General features: G+C 41.4%; 1 protein-coding gene across 1 annotated transcript in view; it reads right to left on the bottom strand.

Annotated features, from left to right (window-relative positions):
* Nucleotides 1-18,079, bottom strand: part of frem3 (Fras1 related extracellular matrix 3) — a 42,320-nt gene extending 24,241 nt beyond the window's left edge. The window contains exons 1-2 of the mRNA XM_088343068.1: nucleotides 13,084-18,079; nucleotides 12,864-12,953 (exon numbers count right to left, since the gene is read on the bottom strand). Of these exons, the coding sequence (XP_088199194.1) occupies nucleotides 12,864-12,953; nucleotides 13,084-18,079 (5,086 nt within the window). The remainder of the gene's footprint in view (nucleotides 1-12,863; nucleotides 12,954-13,083) is intronic.
* Nucleotides 18,080-18,805: the final 726 nt, after the last annotated feature.

The raw sequence follows: 18,805 nt of genomic DNA, 5'->3' as shown, positions 1-18,805 counted from the left end.
AGAGGGCGATAGCGGGACCAATAATTCTGATTTGGAGGACACCTCAGCCGCAAACGATAGTCATGGATTTATTTTTTTTCTTGTTGCATGTCCTTTTTTCTTTAATGGATAACCTATCTATTGCTAAAATTCGCCCTATGCTGTCTCAGTCGGAGATTATAATTCACGTGTTTGTTACCTCCCGTCTCGACTACTGTAATGCACTACTCTCCGGTCTCCTTAAGTCCAAAATCAAGGGCCTTCAGCTGGTACAAAATCCTGCAGCGAGGCTTTTAACTAAGACAAGAAAGTTTGATCACATTACCCTGATTTTAGCTAACCCGCATTGGCTCTGTTGGCTTAAGATGTGATTTTAAGGTTCTGTTGGTAGTATACAAAATCATGCAAGGACTTGCTCCTTCATATCTTTCAGATTTAATTTCCCCCTATGTTCCGGTCCAGAGCCTTCGCTCTGAAAATGCTGGTCTACAAGTGATCCAAAGAGCCAAGAAGAGATCCGCAGGTTCGAGAGCGTTCTCCATTCGGGCCCCGGTGCTGTGGAATGCTCTTCCCCCTGAGATTCGATCTATAACCTCAGTGAAAATGTTTAAATCTAAGCTTAAAACACACCTCTATTCTATAGCATATGGATAACCTATATTTTATGTTGACCATATCTATGTATCTGTGTATTATTTGCGCTCATGTAGGTTTTAGATCAGGTGATGGTGTCATAATAGTCTGTGGTTTGCAATAATCTGGTCTGTGCAGCCCTTTGAGACTCTTTGTGATTAAGGGCTATACAAATAAACATGACATGACTTGACTATTGATTCTTCTTTTTCAAAAAGGGCAGCACATTGACTTCATTTAAAAGTTAAGACAATAAACTTTTTTTTTTCCAAGCTACGTTTTAAATGTTACTTTTTGCTCCGCTTATCAATACGAATACGATGTAGGTTCATTTATTTTTAAATCAGACTGTGCCTTACCAGTAGTCCAATATTCATCATGTAATGTTAACATTTATCAATTTTAATAAAGAAAATCCCCAAATTGTGAAGTTAAACGAGAAAGAACTTGAATACTGAACGAATATAATAACTTAATATATTTTAATTTTTATAATTCCATGAGGAACAGGCTTATCTGTCACTCCTGACAACATACTACTGGTATTTTTGTAATCTTACAGATCTATAGGGTTTTATTTTGATTCTTTCCAATCAAGCCATTATACATTTCATAAAGTATTTCTCTAAACTTCTTGTAATGGTTTCACCAAGTTCTCTCATTTTTGTCTTTATATCTTGAGAAAGAAAGATCTTGAAACAATGTCATTCCTAATCCCTTCCGCCGCCTGACCAAAAGGCTGGGAGATGTTAAAGATTATCGTCCATGTGGCATAAGGAAAACCTTAGTGAGATGACTAGTTAGGTGACCCGCTACTTTTGATGTGAAATGGGTCACGGCCAGCACCGTCTTTAGCTCAGAGAGGTTAGGTGGGGGTCATCTCCACCTGGTTGCACATCACTGCTCGCTCTCACAACGGACTTGTTGAACCAGTAAAAGACTGAGGAGCAACACCACAACTCTTTCAAGAGCAAACCAGGAAACTTTAGTTATTTTTTTTGCGTTTTTAGCACACACATGTTCGTGTTCACTGTTTGAAAAGGCAAAATAAAGGCAAAATCAAGATGTATTGGTTAGGGGGAAATGGGGCAAATATGTCAATAATTGGCATTGCAGTGAAAGATTTACACAAAAAAAACACACTGAAATGTGTTGTGCGTAGTTTGAGGTGTCCTTAAAATTTCAAATTAAATATTTTCTCTATTAAGTATGTGTATACCCAGCTGAGTTCAAAGAGCCTTTACATATATATATTTTTTACCTTGCTTATCTGCTTTCATCTTACTTTTACGCTCTGTGTTCCGGCCACGGAGTGCATTACACTGGAGGAAAGGAGGTGGGGGAGATGGGGTGTGTGGTGAAGGAGAGTGATTTCACTGGCATTTTTTTTTAATTCCACGATGAAAATGTTGAAAGTAAGAAAAGGACTATTTCAAGTACAGTCCAAGTGCTAACTCAAAAAAAGATGAAAAAGGAAGAGTTTGTTTGAGCGCATCTAAGAATTTCATGTACGTGCACGCGCAGCAAATGGAGTTGCAATGATGATTTCATCCAGAAGATGGCGACAGCCAGTACAATGTTTTTACATTACAGACACGACCTTAAATCTTCCCGAGAAATCAATCTTACATTCTCGACAAGAACAGGGCTTTTTCTTTCAAAATCAAAGGGATTTAGCCCGTTGTGTGTCAAGTAGACAAAGAACTGGCATCTCAAGCATGTATCCAAATGATCTGTTTTGTTATGTGACCGAGCATAACGAAAACACTAAAAGGGCGGGGCGGGAAAAAGAGAGGACAGACACTTCCTAAAAGGCCACCCTAAGGGACAGAATTGATTGAGCCCCACCAACTTTGCCAAGTCACTCATTAAAATCACCAAAATCCTGGTACGGTTCCAACTTTACGACATTCTGCAGTGACAGCTGTACTGGAACCTCCCTTGCAATGTGGGTGGGCTTTTATTTTCTCAGGCCTCCCGTATTTTTCCGTCTTATTTTTTACGTAGTATTCAACAAAACCTTGAGTCAGAACTGGGCATCTCATGGATGGATTTCCATTCATTATAGTGCTAATTAGAGGTAACTGTGTGTTAGCACCGGTACTAAACCGATGGTTGATGTTTTCAAATCTCCCATGAGCCACTATGGCAGGGGTCGCCAACGTGGTGACCGAGGGCACAAGGGTGCCACCTAAGGGCAGCCCAAGTGCCCGTGGACCTGTTTTGAAAATACCAATAAATACAGGGTCAAGTGATTTTTCTAATAAAATAAATTTGTTTTTAGTGGTTGGCTGAGTCTATTTAACCCTACTTTGGATAATGAACCTTGTAAAATCATAGTAATAACAGTGACAACATAGTAATAACATGTTAAGTTGTTTTTATTTTAATCCATATCAAACTGGGTTCCCTTTGCGCTAATCAGTACCATAAAGTATCTCTCGGCTTGAAAAGGGTTGGAGACCCCTGCAGTAAGGCAATGCTAAGGAGGTCTAGAGCTGCCTCAAACAGTTGAAAGCCATAACAATAAGCACTGATTCTAAAACAAGAAAATGGGGCCTTGATGCACCAACTGCAAAGGTAATCTGTGTTAACCATCGACCATATTAGCAAGGCATCAAAGCGCTTGCAAACGTGATGTTTACAGCCCAAAAATGGCGTGTTATTATTCGATCACTTAAATGCCATTTTAGCTCACCTATCATGAGACAGCTCGTTTGGTTCCAAAAAGTCCTTAGGAAGTGAGGTGAGGTCGATATTAGCTAGGCTAATGTAGCATCCATGTCTTAAACTATGTATTTTTAGAGTCAAATAGTTTTATATCAATGCCAGATTGAATTAATATAAAGCCAAGCTATAGAGCTAAACCAACATTGGCGGTGTCTTGGCTGACCCCATAATTTTTTCGAGATTATTTTTGTGATAATTCGTCTCCATCTCTTTTTTCACCACCAGTTATCTGGACATCATTTTAAAGGTACATTGTGGAAAATTTGACCACTAGATGGGATTGCATTGTCTATTGCGAACAAAAACCAGTGCCAAATGCACAGCGTAGCAGCAGGATCTCAGACAAACCTGGCGGCGACTACGGTACTAGGTATACACGTTTCTTGACCTATAGATATTAAAAAAAAGTAAGATTTGTATGATAGTCCATGTATTTTTGCCCATTATTCAAATCAATGTGAACTTAATGAAGTTGTAAACTAGGAGGCACTAAACATTACGCACTGTCTCTTTAAAGTTATGATACGTCATGTTAGACTTAGGAATAGGTTTCTTCAATTTCAAATATCTCGTATTTCGTATATGTGACAGTTTTGCCCTGCAGTCGCATTCTTCAATGTCCCTTAAAATCTGTCATCATCGCAGGGTTTATTGCCACCACAGCGTACCCTGCAGGCAGGGGCTATTGGGGTCAGCATTTGGCCCTGATGTTCACTCACACTGAGAAGACAAATCACAAAGTCTTACAAAATTGTTGCCATGTAGCGTTTCCCTAATTTATCATGTGATACTTCACTGTATAGGCAGGTGAAATTTATATGGAGGCGTTTGACAGGCAGTTTGTTTTTCAAATATCCACGAAGAACATGTCAATCGTGGTTGCCCAATCCATGCAAAAAATAGTGCTTTTTGGATATTTTTTTGCAGTATCTTGATACATTTGTCCATATTCTTGAATATGTCGAGTCATTTACCATTATATAAATGGCTTGTCGTTGCTGTTCCTGCACAAGTGACACTTCTGTGTATCCATGTCTATCCATCAGCCTATGAAGAAGGTGATCATATTTACAGTGGCTTGTGAAACTATTTGGCACCTTTGAACTTTGTGACCTTTTGCCACATTCAAGACTTCAAACATCAAGATATAAAACTGTAATTTCTTGTGAAGAATCAACAGTAAGTGGGACACAACCATGAAGTGGAAAACACTTTATTGCATATTTTAAACTTAAAAAAAAATTAAAAACAAAAATGAGGGTGTGCGAAAATTATTCAGCCCCTTTACTTTCAGTGCAGGAAACACTGTCCAGAAGTTCAGAGAGGATCTCTGAATGATTCAATGTTGATCTAAATGACTAACGATGATAAATGGAATCCACCTGTGTGTAATCAAGTCTCTGGAAGGATGAATGGGCAAAAATATCAGTTTCCCAATGTGCAAAACTGTCAGAGACATACTCCAAGCGACTTGCAGCTGTAGTCGGCGCAAAAGGTGGCTCTACCAAGGATTAACTCAATGGGGCTGAATAATTTTGCACATCCACTTTTTCATTTTTTATCTGTTAAAAAAAAATTGAATATCCAATAAAGCGTGTTCCACTTCATTATTGTGTCCCACTTATTGTTGATTCTTCACAAGAAATTACAGTTTTATATCTTTATGTTTGAAGTCTTAAATGTGGAAAAAGGTCACAAAGTTCAAGGGGGCCAAATGGTTTCGCAAGCCACTGTATATTAGACCTAATTTTAGCTGCATTCCAATACTAAATCCCAAATTGACTTTTTGGACGATTTTACGCGCTCGAGGCGTTGTCGCTTTCATTGACTTTTTGGACAATTTTATATATTACCCAGGTTGTTTTTTTTTCACTATTATTGATCTTCACTATGTTTTGTGTAGTGTTACCCAATGCAAAATCTATTGCAGCCTGGTCACCCTGGAAGGTGGGATTAACACTTGTGAGGCCCCTTCTCAAGGTTTCTTATTTTCTTCATGTTGAGGGGTTCAGTATTTCCTTGCCCGCATATTGGTTTTAGATCAGGGGATGATGTCATTGTAAAACCTGTGCAGTCCTTTGAGACATTTTGTGATTAACGGCTTTACAAATAAAGGTAACTTGACTTGACTTTAAGTGAAAAATATTTTTGTTTTTTGTTTTTGTAACCAGACAGACATTGAAGTGCATGATATGGCAGCTTGAGAATGTTTTTATTCACTGTACTGTAGGTTCCTATAAATATAAGTAACAGAGGCTGATTATCAAAGAAATGCAACTTATGCGATTCAAGCGAATGGTCTCAGTGTCAAGTTGGCCGGACCATGCGCCACATGAGAGCAGATAAGAATAACCCGCCCGGCATTCACCACGACGCCTCACCCGCAATAAATCTGTCCCGCAGAAAGGAAGGATGAAAGTTGAGCGGGAAGAAAAGGTGTAGAAATTTTAAGAAAGTAGAAGAAGCTGAGGGTGCAGAAGACGAAGAAGAATAATGGCCCTGAGGTGATCTTTTGAGAGATTGGCTTTTGAGAAGGGGAATAGCTAATGGGGGTGGGGGGAGTTTGGATCAATAGGGTGTGTGTTGGGGGGTCTTTGAAAGGGGATCCCCTTGGATCACACTCAACTTCCAGGCCCTGCTCTGGAGTCTCGAGTCTGGAAGGAAATGCATTCCTATCCTGGTTTTCCGTGATCACATGACACCCCGAAACCCAGTGAACCCCCTTGAACCCTCTGCTAACCAAATAATTGACAAAAAGTACTGAAATATATCAATGACAAAATGCATAAATATATGGTTAAAATGCGTTTGTTTATATATTCAGGTATTGCTTGATTTATTTATGTATTTAGTTATCTATATGGAATATGTTTGGAGGTATTCATTTATATGAACATTTATTTCTACATACGGCAGGATTGGTCCTCCATACGTTCTGGTCACTTTGAGTCTCTGTAGTTTGTATTCTTCCTTTTGCGTTGTAGCACTTCTTTGCGCTTGCACGACTCAATACAGCACCATCTAGTGGTCAAATATTACACAATGTGCCTTGAAAAAAAAATAAGGCTAAAAGAAAAAAATATATAATCAGTGTCTGAAATAACATCTGCCCAGACCTCCGGGGTGTGCATTTTTTACGTCGGGCATACAATTTACACAACGTCTCCGCCCGGGTGGCCGACAATTTTTTCATGACAAAAAAAATAAAGTAGATAGAAATCTTGCTTGTTTTTTTTTCTTTTTTCAAATCAAACGCTTGCTTAATTCTGATTTCGAAATCTTCATTCGGTTTGGAAATTTTGGTTTGTTTGGCAATTTGCACACTCAGACGATAAGAAGCCTGCATCGAATAATTCCGTGGTTCCGGACTTTCCCTAGCGTTATAAGGTCGTGCATTTGTATACCATTTTCCAAGGTAGACGCACAGAAAACACAAGAAATATGGAGAAGTGGTTAGGAATTGGGCCAAAACCTCAACCCCAGAAGAAACATTCAAAAGAAGCTAACAACATTTATGACGCTACAAATTGTAAACGTACATAAAAACCGTCGTGGAAAGAGGACTTCACGTGGCTTGTAGCAGACGATGCAACGCCAACATTGCACGAATGAAGATGAGTAAATACAGGTACATACTGATGGCAGATGGAAAACAGCGATGTCATTTACATGCATTGAATGTTACAAGTAGATTTATAATAAACTTAATTTTAAAGTGTTGTTCTGTTATATATTCTGATAATCAATCCGTAATACTTTGCAACAATGTTTTTTTTTTTTTTTTTGCGATTAGCCGTCTTATTGTGTTTCAAGTTGTGAAAAATGGGGCAGGCAACTTTATGGCTGGGCAGGCAACTTGTCTGCCCTGGGGTCCGGTAACTTTTTGACATGAGTTTCAGACACTGATATAATACAAAGTTATCAATCATTCAAAATAAAAAGTGACCCAGTTTTAGGTTTATCTCTCGACTATTTAGTTATACGGGTGGCATTTTTACTGGGGCGTATATATGTGTGTGTGTGTGTGTGTGTGTGTGTGCTATCCCCTGCAGCGAACTGTACCGCGAAAGTTGTAAATAGTTGCAACTACCTACTTCTGCCCTGTTGATCCGACATGGGGCGAGTAAGGCGCCACTGGCTAAATATTCCTGACTTCCTGACGTGTTCAGACGTTTGCACGCCTTCTTTTTTACTTGCAAACTTCCCGCTGGGAAGTGTGTCAGGTGTTCACATTGCTGACCTACATGCGCACTTGGACTGGTTCTTGCCCACTTGTGGCAATGAATACAAAGATTTATTGCACCTTCATTTTATTGGGCATTAAGAACCATGAAAAAAAAATCATAAAATAAAGGAATAAATAGCATTTTCGTCCTGTATTTAGGCACTACATGCTTTATTTAAAAGTTAGTGTATTTATATGGCATATATTTTAACGTACTTATTTATACATGTATTTCTACATTTGGCGGGATCAGTCCTCCATAAAAACGCACCTTTTGCCTTTCAATTATTTTGCCCAGCATTTAACAAGGTTTTTGGGGATACCCGTAGCAACAAGATGGCGTACATTTATGTCAGGCTAATGTTGTGTCTAATAAATCCCGTAAAATCTGGATTGCAAGCTTCTACTTTTGTGTTACATTATAAACATTGCGACTTTAAAAACAATGCAGCTTATTCTTTTTTTCCCGCGTTAGCACAGAGGAAAACGGCGAGCTACTTTTTTCCACAATGCATGCTGTCATGTCTTGCATGGTCGCCATGACAACCAGCTGGTCCCGCCCCTTGACACCGGCTGACACAGATTGTCTTAATGACGTGTGTGATTCATAAGGGCTCGTTTTGGGACTGCCGGTTGCGAGATCATTATTCTGTTCTGTTTTGCTCTGTTCTGTTCTGTTCTGTTTGATTCGAGGAAGACCTGTCATGCCCGTTTGTTCTGAGTTAGTGCCTTTAAGCCTGTTTTGTGAGTATTACCTAGTTTGGAATTTCTGATTGCCTGTAAGCCTGTTTTTGTTTTGTCTTTGGTCCCTGCGTGTTGGACAACTTTTTAAGCCTTTTCGGACCTTGACTCACACCTGTTTTTTGCTCCCGTCTATTGGCTTTGACCTGTTTTTGATCCTGACCACGTCTACTCTCCTTTCCTGGCTTACAACTGGCTTCCGACCCCGACCACGTTTTTGCTCTCCTGACCCGTTTTCTGTTCCCGACACAGCCATCGCTTACCACGGAAGTTACACTTCCGCGTTCAGAGCGACCTGCTTCCAGCGTAAAGCAATTACTGGATTGTGGGCGCAACCCTTTCTCTTTCTTCTAATAAAACTTGTGAGAAACGCAATGCAAGTGGGTCCTGTCACGAAGTGTGAGTGTTTGTGTAAATGGGTACAGAGTGAAGTGTTCTGTCAAGCGCTTTGGAGGTCCTTGGTGACTCGTAAACGCTATATAATTGCAGTCCTTATAACATTATACCATTTTCCAAATCAATGTAATTTTAAACAAAATCGGAAATAGAGAGTGTTCAATATAATAGTTATGTATTAGTTGTGTAGTATGTGCCTGATTTATATTCTAAAGCACAGGTGTCAAACAGGCGGCCCGCTAAGGGATTGAATCCGGCCTGCAAGACAACAACCAAAGAAGCGCAAGAGAAAAACAAGCTGCAGGTTGAAATATGTCAACTTGATGTTGCCAAAGCCAGGTGCCTCTCACAAAGACGCTGTACTTGTGTATTTATTTATTTCTCTCTCTCTCTCTCTCTCTCTCTCTCTCTCTCTCTCTCTCTCTCTCTCTCTCTCTCTCTCTCTCTCTCTCTCTCTCTCTCTCTCTCTCTCTCTCTCTCTCTCTCTCTTTCTCTCTCTCTTTTTTCCACCCCTTTTCTCCCACTCTCTGTCTCTTTCACTCTCCGTGTCTCTCTTTTTCTCTTCCTTTGTGGCTCTTTGTCTCTTTCTCTCTCCGTGTCTTTTTAACTTATTTTGCTCTAATTTCCTTTTTTCCTTTTCTCTTTCTCTCTTCCTACCCTATGCGCTTTCTTTTCTCTTTTTTCTCCTACTGTCTTTCTATTTCTCTTTGGGTTTCTTTCTTCCACTCCCTTTCTTTCCCCCTCTCTCATGACTTCTCGTTTTATCTCTTTTGTTTCTCACGCTCTCTCCCTCTCTCTTTCTCTTTCTTTGTCCTACCCTCTCTCCTTTTCCCTCCCTCTTTCTCTTATTTCTTTATCTCTTTTTTTCTTTCTCTTTAATCTATTAGTCCGGCCCCCGACAGAATGTTTATTCTATCGTGTGGCCCCCGAATTAAAATGAGTTTGACACCCCTGTTCTAAAGTATTCAAGAGTTTTTTGTACGTTTATTATATTACACCAGAAAAATTTGCACTTGCAATGTCCTCAACTCTTGCGAGCTGTCCTTCCGAACTCCTTTTTGCGACCTTATCTGCGTTTGCAATCTTTGCAGATTGTCAGTAAGGCAAACTGACCAGCTGCATGTCCGTTCACGTCCAAAATGTCTTCACCTGCACCTCCCCCCGCCTTTTTATCTCTTATGTGCCGGATGTGTGTGTTTATTAGTGTCAAGGTGTCCAATTATCCTGGTCGTCCTTTTCCACGGCTGTTTCGGTGGAAGCTTTGTGTCCCACAAAAGTGCAAGGATACACCTGGTTCATCCTACTTTATCCCCCACACGCCCCAGACTTCCGTCCAACCTCTTTCATTCCTTAGCTCCACAGAGAAACACTTATTATTCTCTTCCAGCTTTTCCCAGCTTCCTCCCAGAGAAATGTTTTTAAAAAGTAATCGTATTTATTATAGTAAAGAAAAATGATACACAAGTATAAAAATAACACGTATACTGACTTACATATAGAGAAGGGTGGGCAGACTTTTTGAGTCGCGATCGTAATGGGTAAAATAATTTGGCGAAAAGGCCGGGAGGAAATAAATTATTGACTGTATTTCTCATAGGTACTGATACAGTCTCAAACTTGAAAATACATGCGGAAAAAAGATTATTTACAGCCTTCAGCTGGTACAAAATGCTAGCGAGGCTTTTAACTAAGCCAAGAAAGTTTGATCACATTACCCCGATTTTAGCTAACCTGCATAGGCTCCCTGTTAGCTTAAGATGTGATTTTAAGGTTCTGTTGGTAGTATACAAAATCATGCATGGACTCCCTCATATCTTTCAGATATAATTTCCGCCTTTGTTCCGGTCCCTAGCCTTGGCTCTGAAAATGCTGGTCTACTAGTGATCCCAAGAGCCAAGAAGAGATCCTCAGGATCGAGAGCGTTCTCATTTCAACCCCCAGTGCTGTTTAAATCTAGGCTTAAAACACACTACTATTCTATAGCATTTGAATAACGTATATTTTATGTTGACAATATCTGTGTTTTATTTGCCCTCATGTAGGTTTTAGATCAGGGGATGGTGTCATCTGTGGTCTGTGCAGCTCTTTGACACTCTTTGTGATTAAGGGCGTCACAAATAAACATGACTTGAGTTGACATGACTCCTTTTTTTTTCTTTTATTAACAATTGCCAAATTCCATTCAGGCAAAAATAAGGACAAACATGGAACCAAGCAAAAATATATTCATTTTGGTTTTGATATATTAAAGTATTGCAAACTTCCAGAATGAAAGCAAAGTAATACAAAACTCAAAATGCAGTACGCCTAGCTCAGAATTGTTTTTTTCATGAAATTTGATAAATAGCTTGATAAATTATAGAATACATGACAAAAATAGCAAGTAAGGAAAAATATAGCCAGCTATTTGAATGGTGAGGATACTGGCGACAGAAGTGGCCCCAAATCAACAGATTTTCTTTAAATTTGTTGAGCATTAAAAAAGGTTCCCACTGATTTTTATTTTATCTTTTGGGGTAGATTTATAAATATTTGAATGTTATTCTCTGTGTTTTTCAAGATTAATGTGTTAAGTCAAGTCAAGTCATGTTCATTTATATAGCCCTTAATCACAAGGTGTCTCAAAGGGCTGTACAGACCTCAGATTATTGCAAACCACAGACTATTATTACACCATCCCCTGATCTTAAACCTACATGAGGGCAAGGAAAAACTCAAAAACCTCAACATGAGGAAAATTAAGAATGTGTTTATATAAAAATGAAAGATCTATTATTTTCTTCTTTTTCTTTTTCATTTTATTGTATTTTTAACATGACTTGACATTACGTTTTCTTTTACCATTTTATACATTTTGTCATTATATTTTTAACATTTTCGTTTGAATAGTGGGGACACTGTGGAAAGGCGCCTAATCAACGGATCTCCATTCAAAATACTTTTAAACAAAAAATAACATTTTATGCATATTGTCATTATATTTTTAACATTTTGCGGGCCGGATGAAAAAGTCATGTGGACCGCGGGCCGTAGTTTGCTTACCCCTGATAAAGAGATATATAATAATAACAATATGAAATATATTTGAAAAGAATGAAACCATGTCTTTTATGTGTGCTACCATCAGAGGGTAGAAAAAAACAGAACCATACGTACTAATCATGGATACATCTCAGCTCCACTCAACTTAACAGGACTGAACTAGTATTTGTTGTTCCTTGTAGATGATAAAGAATGCATGACCGTGATGGCGTACTGTGATGACGTACATACTATTTTTCTGCATGTGTTGCTGCACCATTTGTGGCGTATTGACGTCATCTCTACTTCTATAGTTTTGTCGTTGCTTAGATGTTGGGTCAGCCACAGCTACAGAGCCTTCATAAAAATAAATGAATCGTACGAAGGCCCTTTGTGCCAAATTCTGACAATTTCATATTTACGAACAGCACTTTGAATTATTTCATATACGTAAGCTGTGGCTTAAATAGTGAGGGCCACCTGTCACTTTTTAATGCCCAGCCTGTGCTATGAATATATATTTAGAATCCATAGAATTTATGTATGGACGTAATGCCATTTTCCAGGCTTGGATTACAAAATATAGAGTGGATACTTCAAGTCAGCAAGAGACTTCGTTCAAATTGAATGTGCAAAACATATTTAATTTTATCATTAGTATAGTCCTTAATCACAAAGAGTCTCAAAGGGCTGCACAGACCACAGATTATTGCAAACTACAGACTATTATTACACCATCCCCTGATGTAAAACCTAGATGAGGGCAAGGAAAAACTCAAAAACCTCAATATGAGCAAAATGAAAAATCCTTGTGAACGGACCGCACATGAGGTAATCCCCCTTCAAAGCAAATTTCAGGCCTAAAAAGTTAGGTTCAAATCTTGTTTACGGCAAAAGGCCATCCCAACTGCCCATCACTTGTTAGAGTCAGTTTTTTGGCTCACGTTGTGTCTTGACTAAACTTCTAACCCAACATCCTTAAAACCCTCCTCCAGTTAACCTGGAAGTAAAAAGGATGTTCTATATCAAGTGACAGACACAGCCAACCACTTTAAATATTTTCGTTGCAAACACATTAGCAACGCTGACATTTTTAGGTCAAAATGGGCCACTACAGAGACAGTTAAATGTTTCCTACCGTTGTCCTCGATGGTGAAGTAGAATACGTCGCTAGTGGCGTTGCTTCCATCAAACAAGACGTAGCTGATCTTCATGTCGTTGATATCAGCTGTTGGTGGCACATGAGGCTTAAATTGTCAAGTGTAATTTAAACGTTAAGGAAGACATAGTCTATATAGGCCCTGTATTTAGTGACTTAGAATTTTGTGAAGTAGAAGGTCATTAGATTGTGCTCATACCTTGTGTGAAGGTACTGATGCTGTCGTTGCCTTTGGCAGAGTTTATGATGAAGCCATGCTTTGGCAGCTCCGTCAGAGTATACTTAAGCACATCCTGTTTGCTGTCACGGTCCTCCGATCGTAGGGCCTTGCTGGTGATCAGAAAGCCAATGTGCCCTGATGATAGTAGCCTGAGCGAGCCTGCTGCCTTGTTGACTACGATCTGCGGCACGCCGTTGTCTACCGTGTTGATGTGAATGGTCATCATCTGTGGCTTGCGCGTCTCGTAAATAGTGTCAGGGAGTACGTAGAAGTCAGTGTGGGTGCCATCAGTGACCGTGAACGAAAAGCTGTCCTCGTTGGTCTCAGTGCCGTCATGCTTGTAGCTGACCATGTTCTCGTTCAAGTCCTGTTTGGTGAATGTTGTGATAGGCCGAGAGTTGTTAAAAAGCAGCTGCCCGTGCACCGGCACCTGTGTCACCACGAAACGTAGAAGGTGGTCCGGTGTGTCGCGATCTTCCACCGTCAGTTCGAACGGGGTAATGAGCTTGGTTTCACCTTCTTCAACGACCAGTTTGCTAATGGTCAAGACGGGCTTCTTGTTGTCCACATCAGTGATGGACACCCTGAAGGTGCGAAAGATTGGGTTGTAGCCATCCGTCACCTCAAACTCAAAGCTGTCCATTTTTATCTCATCGTCTGATGTATGAATGTAGTAAATTTTGTTGCCGGCAAGCTGCAGTTGGGTGAAGGTGGAAATAGGTATGCCGGGGTAATCGGTGCACTCCAGATGACCTCTGCTAGGGGCCCGTGTAATGCTAAAGCTAAGGAACTCATCTGGGCTGTTGATATCGCTAGTGCTGAGGAGGTCAGTGGTCAGGGTAACTTTGCCGCCTTCTTTCAGTGTCACTCCTTTGTTAATGACCTCTGGGAAGACCATGTCAATGCTCCCAATGTTAATGTAGAAGTAGCGATCAATGAGGGCATTTAGGCCATCTGTGACATCAAATTTGAGCAGGTCTCTAATTCCTTCCTGGCCAGTGTGCACGTACTGTATATGCTGCTTGTCAACCTCATCCTGCGTGAAGTTCATACCAAAAGTTATATTACCGAGTACTTTGCCAAATTTACTAATGCGCTGAAGGTAGCCTTGGGTCGGACCGTATCGCAAAATGTAAACAAGCGTGCTGTCTTCGGAGTCCAGATCGGTTGCCTTCAGAATCCGGTTGTCGATAACTTTAGTCTCGCCTATCTCAACCTCAAGACCATCGTTAATCGTCATCCTAGGCGTTTCGTCATCAACCGGAATGACCATGATGAGCACTCTCTTTTCCACCGTGTGTTTCCCATCTGAGAGTTGTATCATAAAGCTGTCCTCTTTGGTCTCTGAATCATCATGCTCATAGATTATATTAGAGGCCTCCTTGATCCGTTCCAAGTCAAACCTATCCACCGGGACGGTGCCAGTGCTAAGTTGTTGAACTATTTTGCCGTGTTCAGGGTTTTTTACAATCTCAAAATACAAGTCGTCATCGGGAATGTCGGCATCAGCTGCATTCAGGATGGGCGTGTCAATTACCAAACTCATGCCTTCCATCACTATGAACTCACGAATAAAGATTTCCGGCTTCTCGTCATTTGCTGGAATTATGACGACTGGAAAAATGTGTCGTTCAGAAAAGTTGATTCCATCCGAGCAGCGGAAGGTGAAGCGGTCTTCCACAGGTTCAACACCTTTGTGGATGCTTTGGACATAGTATATATGCCCGGCAAATATGTCCTTAATAGTAAAGGCCGTAATGGCCATCCCATCCCGGGATTTCTCCGAGCCGGGAGCCGGAGAGATATTTTCCACGTAGCCAGATGATGGCTGAACGATGATGGTGCAGAGGATGTCTTCGCTGTTTGTGTCAATGTCCTCCGCTTGTATTTGGTCCAGAGTGATCACGTTTTTCTCACCTTCAATGACAACAAACTGGCCCCCGACACTAACAATTGGTGGGATGCTGTCAACTGGCAATATGGTGACATCCACTGTCACTCCTTGGACTTTGTTGCCACCGACCACCCACTGTTCAGACAAATCAGACAGAGTGAGGTTGAAGGAATCGTGTACTTTAACCGCTCCAATTTCCCCAGAGGTATGCGCATACACCACCACTCCATTGATGATGTCAGCTTGCGTGAACCTCTCAGCAGGGGCGCCATTGACCAGGATTTCACCGAGCCTGGGGGGCTCCTCTACAATAAACATCAACATGAGGTCGTCCGTGTCATCATCACGGCCCTTGATTACGTTGCTTGTGATTTCCGTTGCGCCATTCTCTAACACGTCAATGGATGCGCCTACCACACCAGAGGGAAGCATGATGGTGGGGGTCTCGTCATCTACTGGGTCCACAGTGATCTTGATGTTGATGGGCACTTCATGGAAACCATCACTTACATCCAGCTTGATGACATCCTTGAGAGTTTCTTCACCGTTGTGCGTGTAAACTAAGCGGCCATTTGCGATATCTTGAAGAACAAAGGTTTCTCCGTCTGACATATCGATGCCTAAATACTGCAACCGCCCGTGTTTTGGAATTTGGCTCAATGTGAAAATAATATTTTCATCATCTGTATCAGTGTCTGTGGCATGCAGATCTTTACTGGTGATGAGGTACGACTCGCTTTCCATGATACTAAAACCTGGGTTTGTAATAAGCGGGGGTTTGTTGTCTACTGGCTGCAAGAAAATTGTGAAAAGTCCGTCTGCGGTGTTTCCCGAAGTGTCCTCCACAATGAACGTAAACTGACAAACTTTGGGAGTGATGCCAAGCTCCTGGTCAGGTGGTCTGTATGCCACTTTGTGGTGATTGACCTGTGCCTGTGTAAACTCAGTGATTACAACATCAGGGTCATCTGTCAGGACAATGTCACCCAGGGGCACAGGGTTGTTCTCATCTGTGTCAGTCGGAGACTTGGTTATTGTGTATTTTAGGTCTCGGTCGTCGGAGTCTAGGTCAGTGTAACATAAAAATAGTTTTCTGAAGTATGTCAGTTCATACTCTTTGACTGTCATGTGGAGAGTTGTGCTGGGGCAAAGTTCTGGGGCCAGATCATCTATGGGGTGGATTTTGACTGTAAACAATTGCTCGCCAGATTGATTGGGAGGGTCATTATCATCCTGGACACGGAATACATACTGATCAACAACAGTTGTGGTGCTGTGACTTCCAACATGGCGGTAGAATAGTTTCCCATCCATGATGTCCTGCTGGAACCATTCAGTCACCACCTGCTCAAACATTTCATCCGTCGCACTGAATTTCCACAGGGAGGGATTGGAAGGGGGCTCTACTTGTCTGAGCAGGAACTCCCCTACACTAGAATAAGGCGCCTCAAGGATGAACTTAATGGATGAGTCCTCTGAGTCAATGTCTGTGGCACTCAGAATAAATGGAGAAATCTGCATGACTTCGTTCTTGAACAGCACCAGCCCGGTATTTGCGTTAATGATGGGAGGTTCATCGTCAGTTGGGACGATAGTGATTGGAAATAAAAACTCAACTTCATGCCGGCCATCCGTCATGCGGAAAATGATGTTGTCACTGTACGTGTCACTCCCATCATGCTGGTATACCACAAGTCCAGCATCCAAATCAGCAGGTGTGAAGTATTTCCTGCGACCCCCAAGCACCCTGAGTTGCCCATGCTTTAGACCGTCAATTACGGTGATCTTCACATCCTCCAGGTTGTCTTCATCACTAATTTCTAAATTCTGTGCACTAGAAAGAGCTCTTGATTGCCCCTCAAACAGAAGCTGGCCTGTGTTTTTTGTAGCCACAGGGGCCATGGTGTTCATAGGCTTAACCACAATCATAAAAGCAAAAGTGTCGGACACGGCGCCATCCGTGTCTACAATTTCAAACTCGAGCTGGAAGATCCTTTCTACTTCAGAGTCACCTGAAGGAGGCTTATAAGCTATTTTGAGATCTTTTATGTCTCTCTGGTAGAAGGAGGTGATCGGCATGTTCTGGTCATCTGTGCTGATGATGTAGCCTTGCTCAGGCCCCAATGGAGAAGTTACATTAAAGATTAATTCGTCCGGGTCAGATTCCACATCTTCAGCGGCCAGCATGTCGGCAGTGATAGCGGTCATCACGAACTGATCCACCTCCATCATCATCATGGACACAAAGCTAGGTTTCGGCGGCGTGTTTTCTGCTCCTTCCCTGATCCGAACCATCATTTGGAAATGCTCTTGTATTATCATGTTTCCGTCGTTATCTTGCAGCTCTACCACCATAGGAATGTAGTCTCTGTTCGGCGAATTGGTCCTAGCTGTGTGCTTGTAACGAATGCCCAGCTTCACAAATTCATCACAGTCGACCATTTTCCCATTGTTGGGATTATTGATAAGAGTGCCATACCTGGGGAGACCTCCAGGAACTACCAGCGTGGCAATCTTGCACTTCGTGACACCATCCTCGTAGGAAAACTCCAATGCCTTCTTGTCAATGGGGCCACTTTCGCCATTGAGCTTTTCTACATTGAGAGGCATATTCCTGGTGAGAACCTCCAGCTGCTGAAAAACAACCTCCACTTCCAGCATGAAAGGGATCACCACAGTTTCCGTGTGGGAGTCATAGCGCAACTGTAGCTTTACCCGGTCCGTGCTGGGGCTCCTTGACCCCATATGGGTATATTTCACTTCATCCGGTCCAAAGGAACAAGGGAACTTTTTGGGAGTCAGCATCCCTGGTCTCTGAGACAGTGGGTCATTGTCCAAAACTGTTATGTGGCAACGATCCCCAGGTTGAACATCTGTCACCAAGTCATTCAAAGGATCCAAAAAGACGGACTTCCCCAGGGGAACTCTGATCCCGTTGTTGGCGATGATGATGTTGTCCTCATTAGGTCCTGCTTTGTACTGGTAGAGGAGCGCTTGGTTAAAAGGCTCAGCCGAGGCCAAACACACACCAAGCATGAGCAGGAGGCATCTCCAGTGTGAACTTTGCAGACTAGCTGCCATGTCCACTTCCCTTTTCCTAAAATTCGCTTAGTGTTCGAAATAACATATAATCACAATTTCAATTACAAAAAAAGGAAAACATGAAACTTTCTGGTCCTCTCTCTTTAGCCTGACACAGACACACAAGTGTGGTGAGTGCTCCTCGGGCTGAGCAGGTAATAATGAAACTGTAGACAGGGATCCTCGTTGGACCCACCCCCCTGTCAGCACAAGGGGAAAAGAAGGCAGGGGGCTGAGGGTGAGCCTCCTGCCCCTGCAGCTAAATAAAGAAAGACCATTGGAGGAGGTTGTGAAAGTGCTCTTCCAACCAAGAGAGACAACCTTCTATACTAAAAAAAAGATTTTGGGATATGGGAAGAGTGGGGGAGGTGTCAACTTTAGTGCAGGGACATAATTTAGTGGAATGTTTTTTTTGTGTTCTAATTCTTTGTCTAATAGCTAACAGTTGCTTAAGTGCACCACTATTTAAAGGATTTTAGGATAAAGCGTTTGAGTGTTTCTAAGAATATCACTATACAGTACAGCAAAAAACTGTGAAATGACATATTTTCTACCAAACCTTTATTAACCTCACAATAGAATATTAGTCCTCATTTTAATATGTAAATACATGAGTAAATGTAACAATATCTACTTTTCTACGGTTGTCGGTTATTATGAGTTTTACGAGTCTCTAGTGGGACAGTTCCTGTCATTGGGGCGTCCCGGCACCAGAGCTCGTGTTAT

The sequence above is a fragment of the Urocampus carinirostris genome, chromosome 8 (genome assembly GCF_059441175.1).
Source record: "Urocampus carinirostris isolate Australia breed hairy pipefish chromosome 8, RoL_Ucar_1.0, whole genome shotgun sequence".
NCBI lineage: Eukaryota > Metazoa > Chordata > Actinopteri > Syngnathiformes > Syngnathidae > Urocampus > Urocampus carinirostris.
The sequence above is the reverse complement of the archived record's forward strand: the minus strand, read 5'-3'. Positions and strand labels throughout refer to the sequence as shown.